The following is a 20,585-nucleotide window of genomic DNA, read 5'->3' as shown; positions in this document are numbered from 1 at the left end:
CGGAGTCCGTAGTGGATGCTGGGCGCCCATCCCAAGTGCGGATTATCTGCAATACTTGTACATAGTTATTGTTAACTAATTTGGGTTATTGTTTAGGGAGCCATCTTTCAGAGGCTCCTCTGTTATCATACTGTTAACTGGGTTTAGATCACAAGTTGTACGGTGTGATTGGTGTGGCTGGTATGAGTCTTACCCGGGATTCAAAATCCTCCCTTATTGTGTACGCTCGTCCGGGCACAGTACCTAACTGGAGTCTGGAGGAGGGTCATAGGGGGAGGAGCCAGTGCACACCACCTGATCTGGAAAAGCTTTACTTTTTGTGCCCTGTCTCCTGCGGAGCCGCTATTCCCCATGGTCCTTTCAGGAACCCCAGCATCCACTACGGACTCCGAGAAATAGAATTATCGGTAAGTAAATTCTTATTTTTCTCCTTATGGCCTAGATCGGCCCTGTCTTTTGCTTTGGTGCCCTTTTCTACTTTCCCCCTGCTCCCCCCCCCCCCCTTTATCTCTTCCCCCTGCTCTTCCTTGTTTCTTTCTCACTCGCAATGGGTCCCCTCTCGCGGAACTTCTTTGTTTGTTTATCTGTAAACTGAATTTTTAAAAAAAAAAACTCCACGGAGACTGGTTTTCACCTTTTATTGTACAATTGAATCTGTTTTGTATACTTTCTTTGTCTCTCCTGATATAAATAAAGAGTTTTAAAAAATAAAACAAAATGTTGCTATGTGGCCCACAAAGTACTGGCTATGCCATTGATATTGTCATGTTATGGTATCAGTAGAAGAATTGTATCCTAATACTACATCATGAGGTAGATTCATGAAGCAGTGCAAAGAGTGGAGAAGTGTGCCAGTGCAGAATTCACCCATGGCATTGGCAACCAATCAGCATTTATTAAATGCATTCTATAAAATTATATGTAGCAGCTGATTGGTTGCCATGGGCAACTTCTCCACTGACTCACTTCTCCACTCTTTTCACTGCTTCATGAATATACCTGATGTCCCTCCACTTCTTCCTCATAAATGTACCCTCATTTTTTTAATATTCAATTTTAGAGTATTGTGACTTGATACAGTAATAAAAAAATATTACATTTTATTTACAACACTTTCTTATGCATGAAGACTAAAGAAAATGAGAGTAGATATCTAATGACTGCCTATGAGAATTGATGACATCTTCAGGTCCAATGATAAAATAGTTTTGCATACCCCCAAAAGAGAGACGTTTCATTATTTTCCAAATATATTATGGACACATTTTGAAGAGCTCTGACTGAAGGGCATGGACATTACTCAGCCGCTACATCCACTCAGTCTCCCATGACATGCGGCCAATAAAAATACCAAACACATCTTGGATCAATAACAGCAATAAACATTCTGTCCGTAATGAATGTACTTTTGGAAAACAAGATTGAAACGGTGTGTGGCATGTAGCCTAGTTTATGTTTATCTCACCATTTCTATGTATGATGTAAAAGAGAAAAAACAGCCTGGGGCACATTTATCAATTGGCGCCTTGACCCCCAGCTCGAAGTGTGTTTTTTATCAAAAAAAAAACCCTGGCTGAGGTCAGTCTCTGGATGTGAGCTTGCATCAGCTGGCTTAAGAAACTAAGAAATATTTTAAAACATTTCTGCAGGCCTGGACACAGGGCCGTCTTTTCGTATGGGCTCAATGGGCTCTTGCCCAAGGGCCCAGGAGTATAAGGGCCCTAGGCTGATAGCTGAGGGTCCCCTCTTTCCAGGGGTACCAGATTTTTGAAAATCGGCCCTGGGGAACCGGAGATATCTGACTTGAAAGCAGTGGTCCCCAACCAAGCCTGTTAATTGTTCTTCCCAGCCAGATATCTCGGGTTTTGACTGACTTAAGAGTTTTTCTGAGGGTATGGTCCAAAAGCTGCGACTCTCCCCTTTTGGTGGACACTGACAGCTTGTCTCTACTATGCCCAGAACTAGAGATATCAGCCTTCCAGCAGCCAGTCCCTGCTCCAGCTCCACACGCCTAATGTACAGGTTTAGATTTTCATTGGTGAATTGCTTTGGCTCCTGAAGTCTGATCCCCAACTCCGCAGAACCTCCTGAAAGATGGGACTCTGTAGTTTTTTTTATCCCATTCAAAGCTAAGAAATATATTTTCAGGAACTTGAGATTTCTGCAGTCAAGCAAGCTGCCCTCCCACCGGAAAATGATAAATATTAAGCCCACTCCACTATCCACCCCTCCCCTATGCATTAAACACCCCCTACCACCCTGGAAGTCATGTACCGGGGCCCCTTCATTCAGCCCAATTCCCCCTTCTACAGTTTAGCCCCATCTGTGCAGTAAATGAGTTATTAGCAGAAATTACTGCTCCAGGTCCTACATGCTGAGCGGAAGATAGAACACCCCCTACCGCCTGCGGGACATCAAAGCTGCCGCTGATAGCACCCCCACCCCTGCCGCTGGAGGACGGGTAGGGGGCCCAGTGCATTGCTGTGCCCAGGGGCCTACACTGCTGTTAAGACGGCCCTGCCTGGACAGTCTGTGGCTCTCCAGTAGTTATGTAACTGTAAGTCCCAGCATACTCTGTCAGCTATCAGTCTATGCTGGTGGTTGACGTCAACCAGCCATAGGGTGTTCAGGCCTTCAGTAATGTTTTCAAATATTTTTTCGTTCTTAAAGCTGGTAGACGCATGGTCTGTTACCACCACAATACTTGTTAAATAGGCCGCACCAAGCAAAAGACATGAGGGACCCAAGCCATACATGCCAACTCTACTGGAATGTTCTGAATTTCAGGAGGCTTTGTTGGACTCCCAAGAGATTGGGCCAGCCACCTACATTCCAGCTCCCTGTGTGAAGTGGATGGTCCGGAGTTTGATGATGTAATTTGCATTGAATCATGCCTTTGTAGCTCAGCCCCTGCTGTACAATGGTACAAATCTTGGCTTTGAATAGCGAGGGTCTGGACCACAATGACTTGATCGTAGCACCACAATCACCTGCACCTTCGACAAGGTTATTCCCTCCAGGGGGTAAATGTAATATTATCCTGGATTTGCCTTGTAAATAATTGCATCTTTAATAATACGGGCATTCTTGCCAAAGTCCCACACCTCCGGCAACTCAGACCCTATTGCATTTACCACCAGGACTCTCCCAGAACGGACTTTTTGAAAAAGTTAGCAAGTATGGTCTAAGCCAGTAAGTTAAACCATGATGACCCATTTGATGAACACAAAATGCAAATACTGTATAAGCGCTATAGCTGGAAAATAAACCCTTCCATTTCTGCAAGAAATAGGGCTTTTCATCCTTTCATAACTATGCCTCTAAATCATTTAAAATTTTCTGTAAAGTTAAAGTTTATTTGATTTAGTACATTATACGGTAAATGCCCTACTATAGCTTTAATTAAATACATTAACTTATCTTTCTGACTTCCTTGTTTGTTTTCACCAAAGCCTTCTCTACACCATTACCCTTGAACACAACACAGCTCAGCTCTGTGTGCCTAGGATACACCTGTAAACAGAGAGATGTTTTCCTATTAAGTCTTAATGTACACAAGCAACGCTACCTACATGACATAAAGGCATTGATGGAAACCACAAATGGAAGCATTTAAGATAAAGCAGTCTTTGGGGGTGGTTGCAGAAGGACACGAACAAACCAATATATCACAAAGAGAATGTATGTGTTTAGAGTTAAGATAACTTCAACAAGTTTGTATTAGGTAACAAATATGAAAATGCTATAACCAGTCCAGATCTGGAAAGCGGCAAATAAATTCCATCCTGTGCAGTAGTTGGCAGAAATTGCAATTGTTTTCAGGTTGAAAGTCTTGTAGAAGATTTGTGATGTTTTGAAAATTCCTAGGATACCTAATTAGGTCTTCGTGCAATGATAGATTTTCTAAGGCCTCATGAAATTTGTTATTCTACTCTTACCCATACTGGCAGGATAATCCACTGTATCCTCCGAAGTCTGATCTGTAAAATGTAGGCTTGGATGGAAATAAGCATAATAGATAATCAGAAACAAAATTCCAAATCCCAAAGCTGCCACAACAGCAATACTGAGTACAGCAAATATGAAAGTGAATATAAAGGCAGGTTTCAGGTAGAAGCACAAAGTTAGAATCCCTGTTGTCATTAAAACCCGAACACAATAATAAACAGAAATGGGAATTCTTGTTCTGGATCCTTTCACATTGAAAAATGTAAAAATTAGAATAATTCCGACTACAACCCTATACAATATTTCCATCCTTGTGTTTTGGCAGAAATCCGTGTGTTGCATCGAAGCCCAACAAAATCCAGCGATACCTAGCATGATCACAAGGGTAGTAAATATATGAACGTTGCAGGTTAGGAGGAAGACTATGCTGAGAAGCCATGAGGTCAAAGTGAAAAGTTTGTAGAACACATAAGAGAACATAGGAAATCCCACACTGATCCCCTTTTTTCCCGGAAGAGATTTTCGTAATGACATCTGGTAGTCAACAGTAGACCATGAGATACTGGACACTGATATCAAGATCGATGCATCTGAGAAAAAAAATATATATATATTACCAATAAGATGAATTTGACACTGAAGATAAATTTAACAAGTTTAGTTTGAGTTCTGTCAGAGTTACAATTAACAAAACTTTAAGAACAATGTAATTTCTACACAACACCCTGCTTCCTCCAACTAGTAGAACTGTGATCTAGTTGTTCATGAGTTACCAACGGGCTAGGGGTTTGGGTCAACCTGCGCTGTGTCTAATACTAGCTGTCTGGAAAGAGTCAATACAGTCTGAACAGGAACTGCTCCCACTTGTCAACCCAGGGACAATAATCTTGGCAGTGTTGGCAAGGGTGAGTTCTCCTGACTGGTGGCAAGTTCTCCAAGGCATGGAACAGTGCTACTAGTATTGGCTGAAAATTCCATTTTAGATCTGTATTTATTGTAATGGAACTACTACTATTGCAGGGCTATGGCAGGTATGCTCCCCTTAGGTGTGCTTTACCCAGCAATACCGGTTCATCATCTACCCTTCAGAACATACATGGGCCAGAGCATAAGTATTGAAGCCCCAAATTAGATATTCAGTTTGAGTAGCCCACAAATGGGTTTTTCAGTTCCTGTGCCGATCTCGTGCATGCTTAGAAAAACAGACTGAAGCCTGTGAACAGATTGACCAACATCACTAGCCCTCCAAAAAGTCTTCATCTAGGACCAGAGAATCTGCTCCTGCTTAAGAACCAGTTGAGATGCTATAAGGTACCACATTATACTTCATTTGAAATTTGTTTTTGATCAACCATTGGCAAGAATTGCTTTTTAATTGCCCATTAACGTGGCACTGATTGTGCCTATTATCATGCACACAATGTAGGCAGTCACCTACATAAACTATAAGTTGTTATTTTAGCATGTAATAGCGAGCTACTGCCAGTGTGACTGTGCCTACCTTTAGAAATAAAAGTGGGTGAGTTTTTGTAACAACTATTAAATGATATGGGTTGAACTGGTGCTGAAACGTACATGAAATTTGGAAACTGTTCTGTATCTGCTATTTTTTTTATTTAACTTATTTTCATGATTCTTTGGTAGTTCAGCGCAACACAACTATAACTATACATAATATCTATTAGTGCATACTAAATGGTGCAGATTCATAACAGATACATTGGGGTAAATTTACTAAGGTGGGAGATTTTTAGAACTGGTGATGTTGCCCTTAGCAACCAATCAGATTATATCTATTATCTGCTAGAAGCAGCCAGATAAATGGTAAGTAGAATCTGATTGGTTGCCATGGGCAACATCACCAGTTCTAAAAATCTCCCACCTTAGTAAATTTACCCCATTGTGTGTGTTTTCCACATAGCAAGGCCACATGGTGGCGCCATATATTAGGACACAGCAGTTATTTTCCTCTCCGAGTTTAATCTTACTACATCGCACCAATTCCAACAGGCACCCCACTAAGCATTGTGCTGCATACATTGTCTTTTCATTGTAATGTGTTTTTAATGCCACTTGTGGTCTTTTGTGTTTTAAGAAGCAGATTGGGGTTGTTCACTTGCAACTGCAGTACAGTAAGGGCATGTGGACATAAGTCTACCATACTTCTCTGAGATTTGTTATATTTTTGGTTGGTTAAACATATCTTTAGATACATCTGGTAGGAAGCATATTTTTGCTAGGTGCAAGCATACAAGGTGATGTGGGTGCTCTGATGTGGATGTTCAGGAGGTTTCTATATGCAAATTACTCGTAACTGCAAGTAAGTGTGACTATAAGCAGCACTTACGGTACCGCCGGATTCACAGATTTTGTTTTTCAGCCCCATAGGGTCACATATAAAAATCCAAGAGTCTGGGCTAGATCAGACTGTGAGCGGGTTGAGTCCAGCTGCTGTTGAAGCTGTTACAACGCCGTTGCAACAGAAACTTGCAGTATAATTGAACTGACCCCTATGTCTTCTATTTTAGACTTTATGCAGCTTTAGATGCATACAACTTAAAATCAAAATGTAAAAACGGAAAGAAGTATGAGTTTGCATCAAACTTGAAGATTTTATTGTCGCTCATTTTTTTTATATTATTATTATTATTATTATTATTATTATTTTTATTATTAAATGCGATAAGCTGATAGGCTTGGCATCAGAGGAAGAAGCTAGGCCAGTAAGATTAGACAAATCAGTGGCGGAACTTGCAGATGGTGGGCCCAGGTGCAAAAATATGCTCTGGGCCCCCCTCTTCCACCCTATGGCAGAAACAGTGGGTGAATGGGGAAAAGCAATGGATGACAATGGGAGAGGCTATGGGTGACAGATGGAGAGGCTGTGAGTGATGGAGAGGCAGGTGGTGACTGGGATGTCAGTGGGTGACACATATAGGTGGCTGGGAGAGGCAGACGGTGACAGGGAGAGGCAGTGGGTGCCAGGGAGAGGTAGATAGGGAGAGGTATTGGGTGCTTTATAAGGCAGTGGGTAATAGGAAGTGGAAGAGGGTGACTGGAGGATGCAGATGGTGACAGGGAGAGGCAGATAGGGAGAGGCAATGGGTGATAGGGAGAGGCAGAGGGTGACAGGGAGAGGCAGTGAATAGCAGGGGGAGAAAGTGGGTGGCAGGTGGTGACTGGGGAGTCATTGGGTGATGAGAGATAGAAGATGACAGGGAGAAGGTGGCAAGGAGAGGCAGTGGTTAACAGAGAGGCAGATAGGGTAAAGCAGTGGGTGACTGGGGAGTTAGTGGGTGACAGGAAGATGTAGAGAGTGATGGGGAGAAGCATAGGGTAACAGAGGAAGGCAGTTGAAGGCAGGGAGAGGCATAGGGTGACAGAGAGGCACAGGTTGACAGAGGAAGGCCGAGGGTGATAGCGGAAGGCAGTTGGTGACATGGAGAGGTAACTAGGGAGAAACAGAGGGTTGACAGTGGAATGCAGAAGGTGACAGGGAGATAGTGGGTGATAGGGAGATAGTGGGTGACAGGGAGATAGTGGGTGAAAGGATATCAACAGTCATTATGTAGACATGGTTAAAATGTCATCATAAATGTTCACACATGGAAAATGGAGATAGTGGGTGACTGAGAAGGCATGGGTGACAGGGAGAGAGTGGGTGACTGGGGAGACAATGGGTGACAGGGAGACAGTGGGTGACCGGGAGAGGGTGACAGGGAGATAGTGGATGACGGAGAGAGAGGTGGTGACAAGGAGAAGGTGAAATGAAGATAATGGATGACTGGGGAGGCAGGAGTGACAAGGAGACAGTGGGTGACAGGGAGACAATAGTGGGTGACAGGGAGATAGTGGTTGACTGGGGAGGCAGGGGTGATGGAGATAGTGGGTAACAGGGATATAGTGGGTGACAGGAAGATAGTGGGTGACAGGGAAAGGGTGTCAGGGAGATAGTGGGTGACAAGGAGATATTGGATGACTGGGAAGGCAGGAGTGACAGGGAGATAGTGAGTGACAGGGAGATAGTGGGTAACAGAGAGAGAGTGAGCGACTGGGAAGGCAGGGGTGATGGAGATAGTGGGTAACAGGGAAAGCGTGGCAGGTAGATAGTTGGTGATGAGGAAAGGGTGTCAGGGAGATAGTGGGTGACAAGGAGATATTGGGTGACTGGGAAGGCAGGAGTGACAAGGAGAGAGTGGGTGACTGGGGAGGCAGGGGGGTCATTCCATGCCAGTTCACCCAGGCATGACACCCACCAACTCGGAGTATCATGATACTTTGTACACTTGATACTACCACAGAGCTACTAACCATGCACATTTTTCTGCCATTTTTTTGGGGTACAGGCTGATTTCTCCATTTTCACTGCAAGAATTTTTGCACAAATCCTGTTTTTCGTGATTTTTTAATTGAATAGGTTCAAATTCCAAAATCGCAAAAACAGGATTTTTCACAAAAAATCTTGCAGTGAAAATGGGGAAATCAGCCTGTACCCCCAAAAATGCCAAATTAACATAGGATAACAGTATAGAAGTGTATTAGAGTTCATATTAAACAGATTTGGGGTATTACAGTGCATCAAATTGCTGTTATATGCATATATTTTTTTACATGGAAAAAAAATATCAAAGTTATTATTTTTCCAGCAAAATAATTGCTCTCATTAAATTAGGGGTACATAAAAATGGGTATAATTATATATTTGGGTCATTTTAGGAGTCTTGAAAAAATAAGTGGGAAAAGATAAGTGGGAAAAGACGGACTACTCCAACCCGCAAGCCTCAAAACATTTGTCTTACTCAAAAAGCACCCCAATATACCTGTCCCATACCTTGAACCCCCAAATTCCATCACTTAGCACTTTTTCACCACAAAAATTACATTATTGGCCCGTTAAAAATAATTCAAAGTGCCTACATAGTCATTAGGAGGGGGTTATGTACCATGGCTTCTGAGCCAAATCCCGACATTTTTACCTTAAAATAGAGATTTTCCCCAATCTGCTCATAGTAGGTGAAGTGAAATTCACGGTTAAATTATTGATGATAAATTATTGCATAGGGGTCTTTCACGATTTGCCGTAAAATCACAGTTTTTCGTGCAAAAAACGGGTTATCGCAGCTAATTGAAGACTCCCCTACGTGTAATTGGAAATCTGCACATACACATAGGAAAATACAAATGAAAATACTCCCCTGGCGGGCAAAATTATACCCAATAGTAATTTTCATTTTGAAAGTGAGAATTAGAATTAAACATTAAAATACTCGTACAGGCAATCAAAATCCCATTATTTTTCTTTCATAGCCTTTTAAAGTATATTTTAAGGTTCAATTTAAACAAAAAAGGGACATGCTAACTCATCTGCCTTAGGTTGATAATGCTAATTGAACCGACTTTTTTTTTTTTTTTTGCACCAAAAAATTAAGTATGATATAAAATAAGAATTTACTCACCGGTAAATCTATTTCTCGTAGTCCGTAGTGAATGCTGGGAACTCCGTAAGGACCATGGGGAATAGCGGCTCCGCAGGAGTCTGGGCACAACTAAAAGAAAGCTTTTAGACTACCTGGTGTGCACTGGCTCCTCCCACTATGACCCTCCTCCAAGCCTCAGTTAGGATACTGTGCCCGGAAGAGCTGACATAATAAGGAAGGATTTTGAATCCCGGGTAAGACTCATACCAGCCACACCAATCACACCGTATAACTCGTGATACCATATCCAGTTAACAGTATGAAATTTAACTGAGCCTCTCAACAGATGGCTCATAACATTAACCCTTTTGTGAACAACAACTATGTACAAGTATTGCAGACAATCCGCACTTGGGACGGGCGCCCAGCATCCACTACGGACTACGAGAAATAGAATTACCGGTGAGTAAATTCTTATTTTCTCTGACGTCCTAGTGGATGCTGGGAACTCCGTAAGGACCATGGGGATTATACCAAAGCTCCCAAACGGGCGGGAGAGTGCGGATGACTCTGCAGCACCGAATGAGAGAACTCAAGGTCCTCCTCAGCCAGGGTATCAAATTTGTAGAATTTTGCAAACGTGTTTGCCCCTGACCAAGTAGCAGCTCGGCAAAGTTGTAAAGCCGAGACCCCTCGGGCAGCCGCCCAAGATGAGCCCACCTTCCTTGTAGAATGGGCTTTTACTGATTTAGGATGCAGCAGTCCAGCCGCAGAATGCGCCAGCTGAATTGTGCTACAAATCCAGCGAGCAATAGTCTGCTTAGAAGCAGGAGCACCCAGTTTGTTGGGTGCATACAGGATAAATAGCGAGTCAGTTTTCCTGACTCCAGCCGTCCTGGAAACATAAATTTTCAGGGCCCTGACTACGTCCCGTAACTTGGAATCCTCCAAGTCGCTAGTAGCCGCAGGCACTACAATAGGTTGGTTCAAGTGAAAAGCAAATACCACCTTAGGGAGAAACTGGGGACGAGTCCTCAATTCTGCCCTATCCATATGGAAAATCAGATAAGGACTTTTAAATGACAAAGCCGCCAATTCTGATACACGCCTGGCCGAAGCCAAGGCCAATAACATGACCACTTTCCACGTGAGATATTTTAGATCCACGGTCTTTAGTGGCTCAAACCAATGTGATTTTAGGAAATTCAACACCACGTTGAGATCCCAGGGTGCCACTGGAGGCACAAAGGAGGGCTGAATATGCAGCACTCCTTTTACAAATGTCTGAACTTCAGGTAGTGAAGCTAGTCCTTTTTGGAAAAAAATCGACAGAGCCGATATCTGTACCTTAATGGAGCCTAATTTTAGGCCCATAGTCACTCCTGCCTGTAGGAAGTGCAGAAATCGACCCAGCTGAAATTCCTCTGTTGGGGCCTTATTGGCCTCACACCAAGCAACATATTTCCGCCATATGCGGTGATAATGTTTTACCGTTACATCTTTCCTGGCTTTAATCAGCGTAGGAATGACATCCTCCGGAATGCCCTTTTCCTTTAGGATCCGGCGTTCAACCGCCATGCCGTCAAACGCAGCCGCGGTAAGTCTTGGAACAGACAGGGCCCCTGCTGCAACAGGTCCTGTCTGAGCGGCAGAGGCCATGGGTCCTCTGAGATCATCTCTTGAAGTTCCGGGTACCAAGCTCTTCTTGGCCAATCCGGAACCACGAGTATTGTCCTTACTCCTCGTTTTCTTATTATTCTCAGTACCTTTGGTATGAGAGGCAGAGGAGGGAACACATAAACTGACTGGTACACCCACGGTGTCACTAGAGCGTCCACCGCTATCGCCTGAGGGTCCCTTGACCTGGCGCAATATCTCTCCAGTTTTTTGTTTAGGCGGGACGCCATCATGTCCACCTGTGGCCGTTCCCAACGATTTACAATCAGTGTGAAGACTTCTGGATGAAGTCCCCACTCTCCCGGGTGGAGGTCGTGCCTGCTGAGGAAGTCTGCTTCCCAGTTGTCCACTCCCGGAATGAACACTGCTGACAGTGCTAGCACGTGATTTTCCGCCCATCGGAGAATCCTTGTGGCTTCTGCCATTGCCGTCCTGCTTCTTGTGCCGCCCTGTCGGTTTACATGGGCGACCGCCGTGATGTTGTCTGACTGGATCAGTACCGGCTGGTGTAGAAGCAGGGGTTTTGCCTGACTTAGGGCATTGTAAATGGCCCTTAGTTCTAGACTATTTATGTGCAAGGAAGTCTCCTGACTCGACCATAGTCCTTGGAAGTTTCTTCCCTGTGTGACTGCCCCCCAGCCTCGAAGGCTGGCATCCGTGGTCACCAGGACCCAGTCCTGTATGCCGAATCTGCGGCCCTCTAGGAGATGAGCACTCTGCAGCCACCACAGCAGAGAAACCCTGGTTCTTGGAGACAGGGTTATTAGCCGATGCATCTGAAGATGCGATCCGGACCATTGGTCCAACAGGTCCCACTGAAAGATTCTGGCATGGAACCTGCCGAAAGGAATTGCTTCGTAAGAAGCCACCATCTTTCCCAGGACTCGCGTGCAGTGATGTACCGACACCTGTTTTGGTTTCAGGAGGTCTCTGACTAGAGATGACAGCTCCTTGGCTTTCTCCTCCGGGAGAAACACTTTTTTCTGGACTGTGTCCAAAATCATTCCCAGGAACAGAAGACGTGTCGTCGGAACCAGCTGTGACTTTGGAATATTCAGAATCCAACCGTGCTGGTGTAGCACCTCCTGAGATAGTGCTACTCCTAACAACAACTGCTCCCTGGATCTCGCCTTTATTAGGAGATCGTCCAAGTACGAGATAATTAAAACTCCCTTTTTTCGAAGGAGTATCATCATTTCCGCCATTACCTTGGTAAACACCCTCGGTGCCGTGGACAGTCCAAACGGCAGCGTCTGGAATTGGTAATGGCAATTTTGTACCGCAAATCTGAGGTACTCCTGGTGAGGATGATAAATGGGGACATGCAGGTAAGCATCCTTGATGTCCAGGGATACCATGTAATCCCCCTCGTCCAGGCTTGCAATAACCGCCCTGAGCGATTCCATCTTGAACTTGAACTTTTTTATGTATGTGTTCAAGGATTTCAAATTTAAAATGGGTCTCACCGAACCGTCCAGTTTCGGTACCACAAACAGTGTGGAATAGTAACCCCGTCCTTGTTGAAGTAGGGCCACCTTGACTATCACCTGCTGGGAATACAGCTTGTGAATTGCCTCTAGCACAGCCTCCCTGCCTGAGGGAGTCGTTGGCAAGGCAGATTTGAGGAAACGGCGGGGGGGAGACGCCTCGAATTCCAGTTTGTACCCCTGAGATACTACTTGCAAGATCCAGGGATCCACCTGTGAGCGAGCCCACTGATCGCTGAAATTTTTGAGGCGGCCCCCCACCGTACCTGGCTCCGCCTGTGGCGGACTTGGAAGAAGCGGGGGAGGACTTTTGCTCCTGGGAACCTGCTGTTTGTTGCAGCCTTTTTCCCCTACCTCTGCCTCTGGACAGAAAGGACCCGCCTTTTCCTCGCCTGTTTCTCTGGGTCCGAAAGGACTGTACTTGATAAAACGGCGCTTTTTTAGGCTGTGAGGGAACCTGGGGTAAAAATGCTGATTTCCCAGCTGTCGCTGTGGAATCTAGGTCTGAGAGACCATCCCCGAATAACTCCTCACCCTTATAAGGCAAAACTTCCATGTGCCTTTTGGAATCTGCATCCCCTGTCCACTGCCGAGTCCATAAGCCTCTCCTAGCAGAAATGGACAATGCACTTATTTTAGATGCCAGCCGGCAAATCTCCCTCTGTGCATCTAATGCCTGAGTGTGTATATACAGACTTCAGGATCGCCTCCTGCTTTCTATCCGCAGGCTCCTTTAGGGCGGCCGTATCCGGAGACGGAAGTGCCACCTTTTTAGACAAACGTGTGAGCGCTTTATCCACCCTAGGAGGTGTTTCCCAACGTGCCCTATCCTCTGGCGGGAAAGGGAACGCCATTAGTAATTTTTTAGGGATTACCAATCTTTTATCGGGGAAAGCCCACGCTTCTTCACACACTTCATTTAATTCTTCAGATGGGGGAAAAACTACGGGTAGTTTTTTCTCCCCAAACATAATACCCTTTTTAGTGGTACCTGGGTTTATATCCGAAATGTGTAATACCTCCTTCATTGCCTCAATCATGCAACGAATGGCCCTAGTGGACATTAGATTTGACTCATCGTCGTCGACACTGGTATCAGTATCCGTGTCGACATCTGCGTCTGCCATCTGAGGTAGCGGGCGTTTTAGAGCCCCTGATGGCCTTTGAGACACCTGGGCAGGCACGAGCTGAGAAGCCGGCTGTCCCGCATTTGGCATGTCGTCAAATTTTTTGTGTAAGGAGTCGACACTTGCACGTAATTCCTTCCATAAAACCATCCACTCAGGTGTCTGCCCCGCAGGGGGTGACATCACTTCTATGGGCATCTGCTCCGCCTCCACATAATTTTCCTCATTAAACATGTCGACACAGCCGTACCGACACACCACACACACACCGGGAATGCTCTAATAGAGGACAGGACCCCACAGAAGCCCTTTGGGGAGACAGAGAGAGAGTATGCCAGCACACACCAGAGCGCTATATAATGCAGGGACTAACTGAATTATGTCCCCTATAGCTGCTATAATATTTACTGCGCCTAAATTTAGTGCCCCCCCCCTCTCTTTTTTACCCTTTTCTGTAGTGTAGACTGCAGGGGAGAGCCAGGGAGCTTCCTTCCAGCGGAACTGTGAGGGAGAAATGGCGCCAGTGTGCTGAGAGAGATAGCTCCGCCCCTTTTTCGCTGACTTTTCTCCCGCTTTTTCAAGGATTCTGGCAGGGGTAATTATCACATATATAGCCTCTGGGGCTATATATTGTGATTGTTTTGCCAGCCAAGGTGTTTTTATTGCTGCTCAGGGCGCCCCCCCCCCCCCCCCCCCCCAGCGCCCTGTACCCTCAGTGACCGGAGTGTGAAGTGTGTATGAGGAGCAATGGCGCACAGCTACAGTGCTGTGCGCTACCTTGGTGAAGACAGAGGTCTTCATGCCGCCGATTTTCTGGACTTCTTCTTGCTTCTGGCTCTGTAAGGGGGACGGCGGCGCGGCTCCGGGACCGAACACCAAGGCCAGTTCCATGCGGTCGATCCCTCTGGAGCTAATGGTGTCCAGTAGCCTAAGAAGCCCAAGCTAGCTGCAAGCAGGTAGGTTCGCTTCTTCTCCCCTTAGTCCCTCGTTGCAGTGAGCCTGTTGCCAGCAGGTCTCACTGTAAAATAAAAAAACCTAAATTATACTTTCTTTCTAAGAGCTCAGGAGAGCACCTAGTGTGCATCCAGCTCGGCCAGGCACAAAAATCTAACTGAGGCTTGGAGGAGGGTCATAGTGGGAGGAGCCAGTGCACACCAGGTAGTCTAAAAGCTTTCTTTTGGTTGTGCCCAGACTCCTGCAGAGCCGCTATTCCCCATGGTCCTTACGGAGTTCCCAGCATCCACTAGGACGTCAGAGAAAGGAATGTATAATGAACTCTCGGAGTTAAGCAAGATTGCTAAAACATTTTTTTACAGAATCTCCATATTTCAATTGACAAAGGGTCAAAATTTCAAAGTTATACGTGGTTCAGGCACTGAGATGTGAATTGTTTTCTAGTTATACCTCAGAAAAAAACAGAGCATCAGGAGTGGCATTTCCCAGCAATTTTTCAAAATTTTGACCCCCTATATCTCAAAAACTATAAGGCCTAGAGCAGAAAAATTTGACATGGTTTAGTAGCTCTGTTTAGTATCAAGTGTACATAGTTTCATGAAAATCTGAGTCGGTGGGTGTCATGCCTGGGTGAACTGGCATGGAATGACCCACAGGTGATGGAGACAGTGGGTGACAAGGAAACAGTGGGTGACAGGGAGAGGGTGACAGGGAGGTAGTGGGTGACTGGGGAGGTTGGGGTGATTGAGCTAGTGGGTGACAGGGAGATAGTGGATGGAACTATGGTGGCCAATCCCGGGATCGGGATCGGCGGGATCCCGGGATTTAGGGTCAAAAATGGCCGGGATTCAATCCCGGGATTGGAAGCTCCAATCCCGGTGATTGATGGATCTGCGTTGAGCATCCTCAGGAAGCTCAGACGCTGCCCGGCTTCCTTCTTCTGGCTCACCAGCGCAGCGTGAGAGGTCATGCTGCGCCATCAGCCGCTGCTGGGAGCCGCCAGCAGCGATCAGAGGTTGTTCCCCACCCGCCCGCCCCCGGTATATGGTGAGTTATGTGTGCGGGGCGGGGTGGGGCGAGGGTGCGGCCACATAGCTAAAAGCCAATCCCGGGTATCCCGGGAATCCCGGGATTGGCCGTTTTTCAATCCCGATACCCGGGATTGAAAAAAATGGCCCAGGATTGGCTTCCCTAGATGGCACGAAGATAGTGAGTTATAGGGAGATAGTGTGTGACAGGGAGACAGCGGGTGACAGGGAGAAGGTGACACAGAGATAGTGGGTGATAGGGAGATAGTGTGACAGTGGGTGACAGGAAGATAGTGGTTGACAGGATATCAACAGTTATTATGTTGACATGGTTAAAATGTCACCATAAATGTCCGCTCATGTAAAATGTTGACATGGACAGAATGTCAATATTAGCATAACACTGAGGGTTAGATTTAGGGGTCAGGATTAGGTTTAAGGGATAGCATTAGGGTTAATGGTTAGTGTTAAAGTTAGGGATACTTACCTGAAAAAAACATTGAAGACATGCTCACCGTGTGGACAATTCATTCATGCTAAATTTTGACATAGTCAATGTTGACATTATGAATGTCAAACTAATATAGCAATCTTCTTTTGTTTGCCATGATCGGCACCAAGAAAAGAAACCATAGAAATACTCTAAACAAATTCTCTTAACAACTAAGCTTCTCAGAGGTGACAGGAAATCTTTGTCACTAGCCTGTTACTGTACCGTTGTGAGTGGCATAAGAATCTTAAAAAATAATAATAGGATTTTAATTACGTACTGATAAATCCTTTTCTCGTAGTCCATAAGGGATATTAGGGAGACTTAGTACGATGGGGTATAGACGGGGTCCAAAGGAGCCGGTTTACTTTAAATTTCTTCACTGGGTGTGCTGGCTCCTCCCCTCTATGCCCCCTCCCACAGGCAGTTATAGGTAAAACAGTGCCCAAAGGAGAAAGGACATATATGAGAGAAGGAACATTACAACAAGAGTGGTGAGATTTATACACCAGCACACCACTAACATACAACAACCAGCAACGGCTGGTAACAATAACAGCAACAGCTGAACAGGTAACCACATAAAAGAGAACCTGTAGAAAAGTAAACGCACCGAGGCGGGCGTCCAATATCCCTTATGGACTACGAGAAAAGGATTTACCGGTAGGTAATTAAAATCCTGTTTTCTTTAGCATCCATAAGGGATATTGGGGAGACTTAGTACGATGGGGACGTCCCAAATCTTCCAGAATGGGCGGGAATGTGCAGAGACTGCTGCAGCACCACCTGCCCAAACTGGGAATCCTCTTTGGCCAGGGTATCAAACTTGTAAAACTTCACAAAGGTGTTCTTCCCCGACCAGGTAGCAGCTCGGGATAGTTGCAAGGCCGAGACTCCATGGGCAGCCGCCCAGGAAGAGCCCACCGATCTTGTAGAGTGGGCCTTCAGAGACTTAGGAACAGGTAAGGCTGCCGACACATATGCCTGTTGGATAGTCAGCCTAAGCCAACGAGCAATGGACTGCTTTGAAGCAGGGCAACCTTTTTTCTGCGCATCATAGAACACGAACAAGGAATCCGTTTTTCTGATCGTGAGCCGATCTCCTGACATAGACCCTCAAGGCTCGCACCGCATCCAATGTCTCTGGAGGAGCAGAAGTGCCAGAACTTGACGGAACCACAATAGGTTGATTCAAGTGGAACGCAGAGACTACCTTCAGCAGGAAGTGCTGTCTAGTCCGGAGCTCCGGTCTGTCGTCGTAAAAGACCAAGTATGGACTTTTACACGATAAGGCCCTCAGTTCTGAGACACGTCTAGCAGAAGGCAGGGCTAGTAACATCACCATCATCCTCGTGAGGTACTTGTCAACCGTCGTCAGATGTTCAAACCAGGAGGACAGTAGAAATTCCAACACCACATTCAAATCCCAGGGTGCCGTAGGTGCCACAAAAGGAGGTTGTATGTGGAGTACCCCTTGCAAGAAGGTCTGAACTTCTGGCAACACTGCCAATTTCTTCTGGAAGAAAATTGAGAGAGCTGAAATCTGGACCTTACTGGAACCCAAACGTAAGCCCTTATCCACACCAGCCTGCAGGAAACGTAAGAAACATCCCAAGTGGAACTCTGCAGGCGAATACGTGCGTTCCTCGGACCAAGAGACATATCTTCTCCAGATATGATGATAGTCTTTTGACGTCACAGGTTTCCTGGCCTGAACCATCATACCAATAACCTTTTTGGAAAGGCCCTTGTGAGCTAGGATGTTCTGCTCAACCTCCATGCCGTCAAACAAAGTTGCCGTAAGTCCGGGTAGATGAATGGTCCCTGCTGAAGAAGATCGCTTCTTAGTGGTAGAGGCCAAGGGTCTTCGACAGACATGTCCTGAAGATCCGCATACCACACCCTCCGTGGTCAATCCGGGGCAATCAGAATTGCCTACCTCATTTCTGATTCGCTTGAGCACCCTTGGGAGCAACGGAATCGGAGGAAACAGGTAAACCAGCTGGTAAGGCCAAGGGGACGTCAGTGCATCCACTGCCCTTGCCTGAGGGTCCCTGGTTCGTGAGCAATACCAGTGAAGCTTCTTGTTGAGTCGAGAAGCCATCATGTCTATTTGTGGACAGCCCCACCGGTGGATGATCTGATTGAACACCTGATGGTGGAGTCCACATTTCCCCGTGTGGAGATTGTGACGACTCAGGAAGTCCGCTTCCCAGTTGTCCATACCCGAAATGAAGATTGCCGACATTGCTCTTGCATTTCTTTCCACCCAGATGAGTATCTTTGACACCTCTTGCATGCAGGCTCAGCTTTTTGTACCTCCTTGCCGACTGACATATGCCACCGCTGTGGCGTTGTCCGACTGAACTTGGATCACGTGATCCATGAGCAGAGGAGAGGCCTGAAGCAGAGCATTGTAGATCGCCCAAAGTTCCACAATGTTGATCTGAAGGAGGGCTTCGTGGGCTGACCACCTGCCCTGGAACTGCTCCCCTCGTGAGGAGGGTCCAATCCTGAATCACGAAACTCCGGTCTCCCAGGAGATTGTAGGACTGCAGCCACCACAGGAGGGAAATCCTGGCCTGAGGTGACAGCCGAATCAGCCGGTGCATCTGTAGATGTGATCCGGACCACCTGCTCAAGAGATCTAATTGAAATGTTCTGGCAGGGAACCTCCCATATTGGATCGCCTTGTATGAGGTGACCATCTTCCCCAACAATCTGATGCAAAGATGGATGGACACTCGAGCAGGTCGGAGCACCATGTGGACCATCTCTCGAAGTGTTCCTCCCGCTTTGTCCCCCAGGAGGAACACCTTATGGGCCACTGTATCCCCAGGAACAGGAGCTGCTGAGTTGGCTCCAGGTTGGACTTCTGTAGATTGAGAATCCACCCATGGCATGACAGAAGTTGGATAGTGCGGTCGATATGGATCGATAAAAGCTCCCTGGATCTTGCTTTTATCAGAAGATCATCCAGGTAAGGGACAACATTGACCCCCTGGACCCGGAGTTGGAATATCATCTCCGCCATCATCTTTGTGAATACCCTCAGAGCCGTGGACAGGCCAAAGGGTAGTGCCTGGAACTGATAGTGATCGTCCAGTAGGGCAAACCTCAGATAAGCCTGATGAGGTGGCCAAATTGGAATATGAAGGTAGGCGTCCTTGATATCCAAGGAAACCAGGAATTCCTGTTCATCCAGGCCCACAATCACTGCCCTCAGGGATTCCATTTTGAACTTGAAAACCTTTCGGTAAGGGTTCAAGGACTTTAGATTCAAAATTGGCCTTACCGAGCTGTCCGGCCTTGGTACCACAAACAGGTTGGAGTAATAACTCCTGCCTCGTTGTGGTATTGGTACTGGAACAATGACGTGGGACTGGACCAACTTTCGGATGGCCTGTTGTAATGTAACTTGCGTATCCTCCAAAGCTGACAAGAATGATTTGAAAAACCACTGAGGAGGAGCACCGTCAAACTCCATCTTGTAGCCCTGAGAAATGAGGTCCCTTACCCAGGTATCCTGGCAGGAGCTTTCCCATATGCGACTAAAGTGACGCAGTCGAGCTCTCACCTCGAGATCTCCTCGGGGTGAGTGGGCACTGTCATGCTGAGGACTTGGTGGAAGCAGAACTGGTGCTCTGTTCCTGAGAACCGGTGGTTGCAGGTCTCTTTGACTTACCTCTGGTGCCTCTATTCGCATTGGAGGCACCTCTGGCCCTAGATCGAAAACTGTTAGACCGAAAGGACTGAACAGACAGCCCCGGGTAGGAACACCTAGCCGGTGGGGCCCCAGAGGGGAGAAACGTGGATTTCCAAGCAGTGACTTTGGAATTCCACGTATCCAACTCAACCCCAAAGAGCCATTCCCCATAAAAGGGGAGGGATTCCACACTGTGCTTAGATTCTGCATCCGCTATCCACTGACGCAACCACAAGGTCCTGCGTGCCGACACTGCCATGGCAGAAGTCCTAACATTAATATTGCCCATCTCCTTGAGCGAGTCACACAGGACGCGTGCAGTGTCCTGAAAGTGCTTCAGGAAAGTCAACGTAGTGACAAGAGGCATATCCCCGGAGAGGCCCTCCTGAATCTGAGTAGCCCACCTATGAATGGCATGGGTCATCCAGCAACCTGCTATGCCCGGCCTCTGCGATACACCAGCTGCCGTGTAGTGTAGTCTCTATTTTTCTGTCCCCAGGGTCCTTTATGGTAAAGGAGCCTGGGGCAGGCAGCACCGCCTTTTTAGACAGTCGAGAGACTGATACGTCAATCCCCGGAGGTTCTTGTCAGAATTTCCTACCTTCAGGAGCAAATGGGAAAGAGTGTAAAAATCTTTTTGACACTATGGGCGGGATTCAAATCTTCTGTCCCCCCCTCCCGCCCCCATCGCGTCAAGCCGGCAGTATTCAAATATTGCTGCCAATGGATGGTGAGCTGAAATGCGCGAAAA

The 20,585-nt window shown here is 46.4% G+C and overlaps 1 protein-coding gene across 2 annotated transcripts in view; it reads right to left on the bottom strand.

Annotated features, from left to right (window-relative positions):
* Positions 1-639: 639 nt before the first annotated feature.
* Positions 640-20,585, bottom strand: part of XKR9 (XK related 9) — a 58,803-nt gene continuing 38,857 nt past the window's right edge. For both annotated transcript variants that reach the window (XM_063923898.1, XM_063923899.1), the window contains exon 4: positions 640-4,538. In XM_063923898.1, the coding sequence (XP_063779968.1) occupies positions 3,904-4,538 (635 nt within the window). In that variant the 3' untranslated portion in view covers positions 640-3,903. The remainder of the gene's footprint in view (positions 4,539-20,585) is intronic.

Source organism: Pseudophryne corroboree, chromosome 5 (assembly GCF_028390025.1).
Source record: "Pseudophryne corroboree isolate aPseCor3 chromosome 5, aPseCor3.hap2, whole genome shotgun sequence".
Lineage (NCBI taxonomy): Eukaryota > Metazoa > Chordata > Amphibia > Anura > Myobatrachidae > Pseudophryne > Pseudophryne corroboree.
This window is presented reverse-complemented; position numbering and strand designations above follow the sequence as displayed.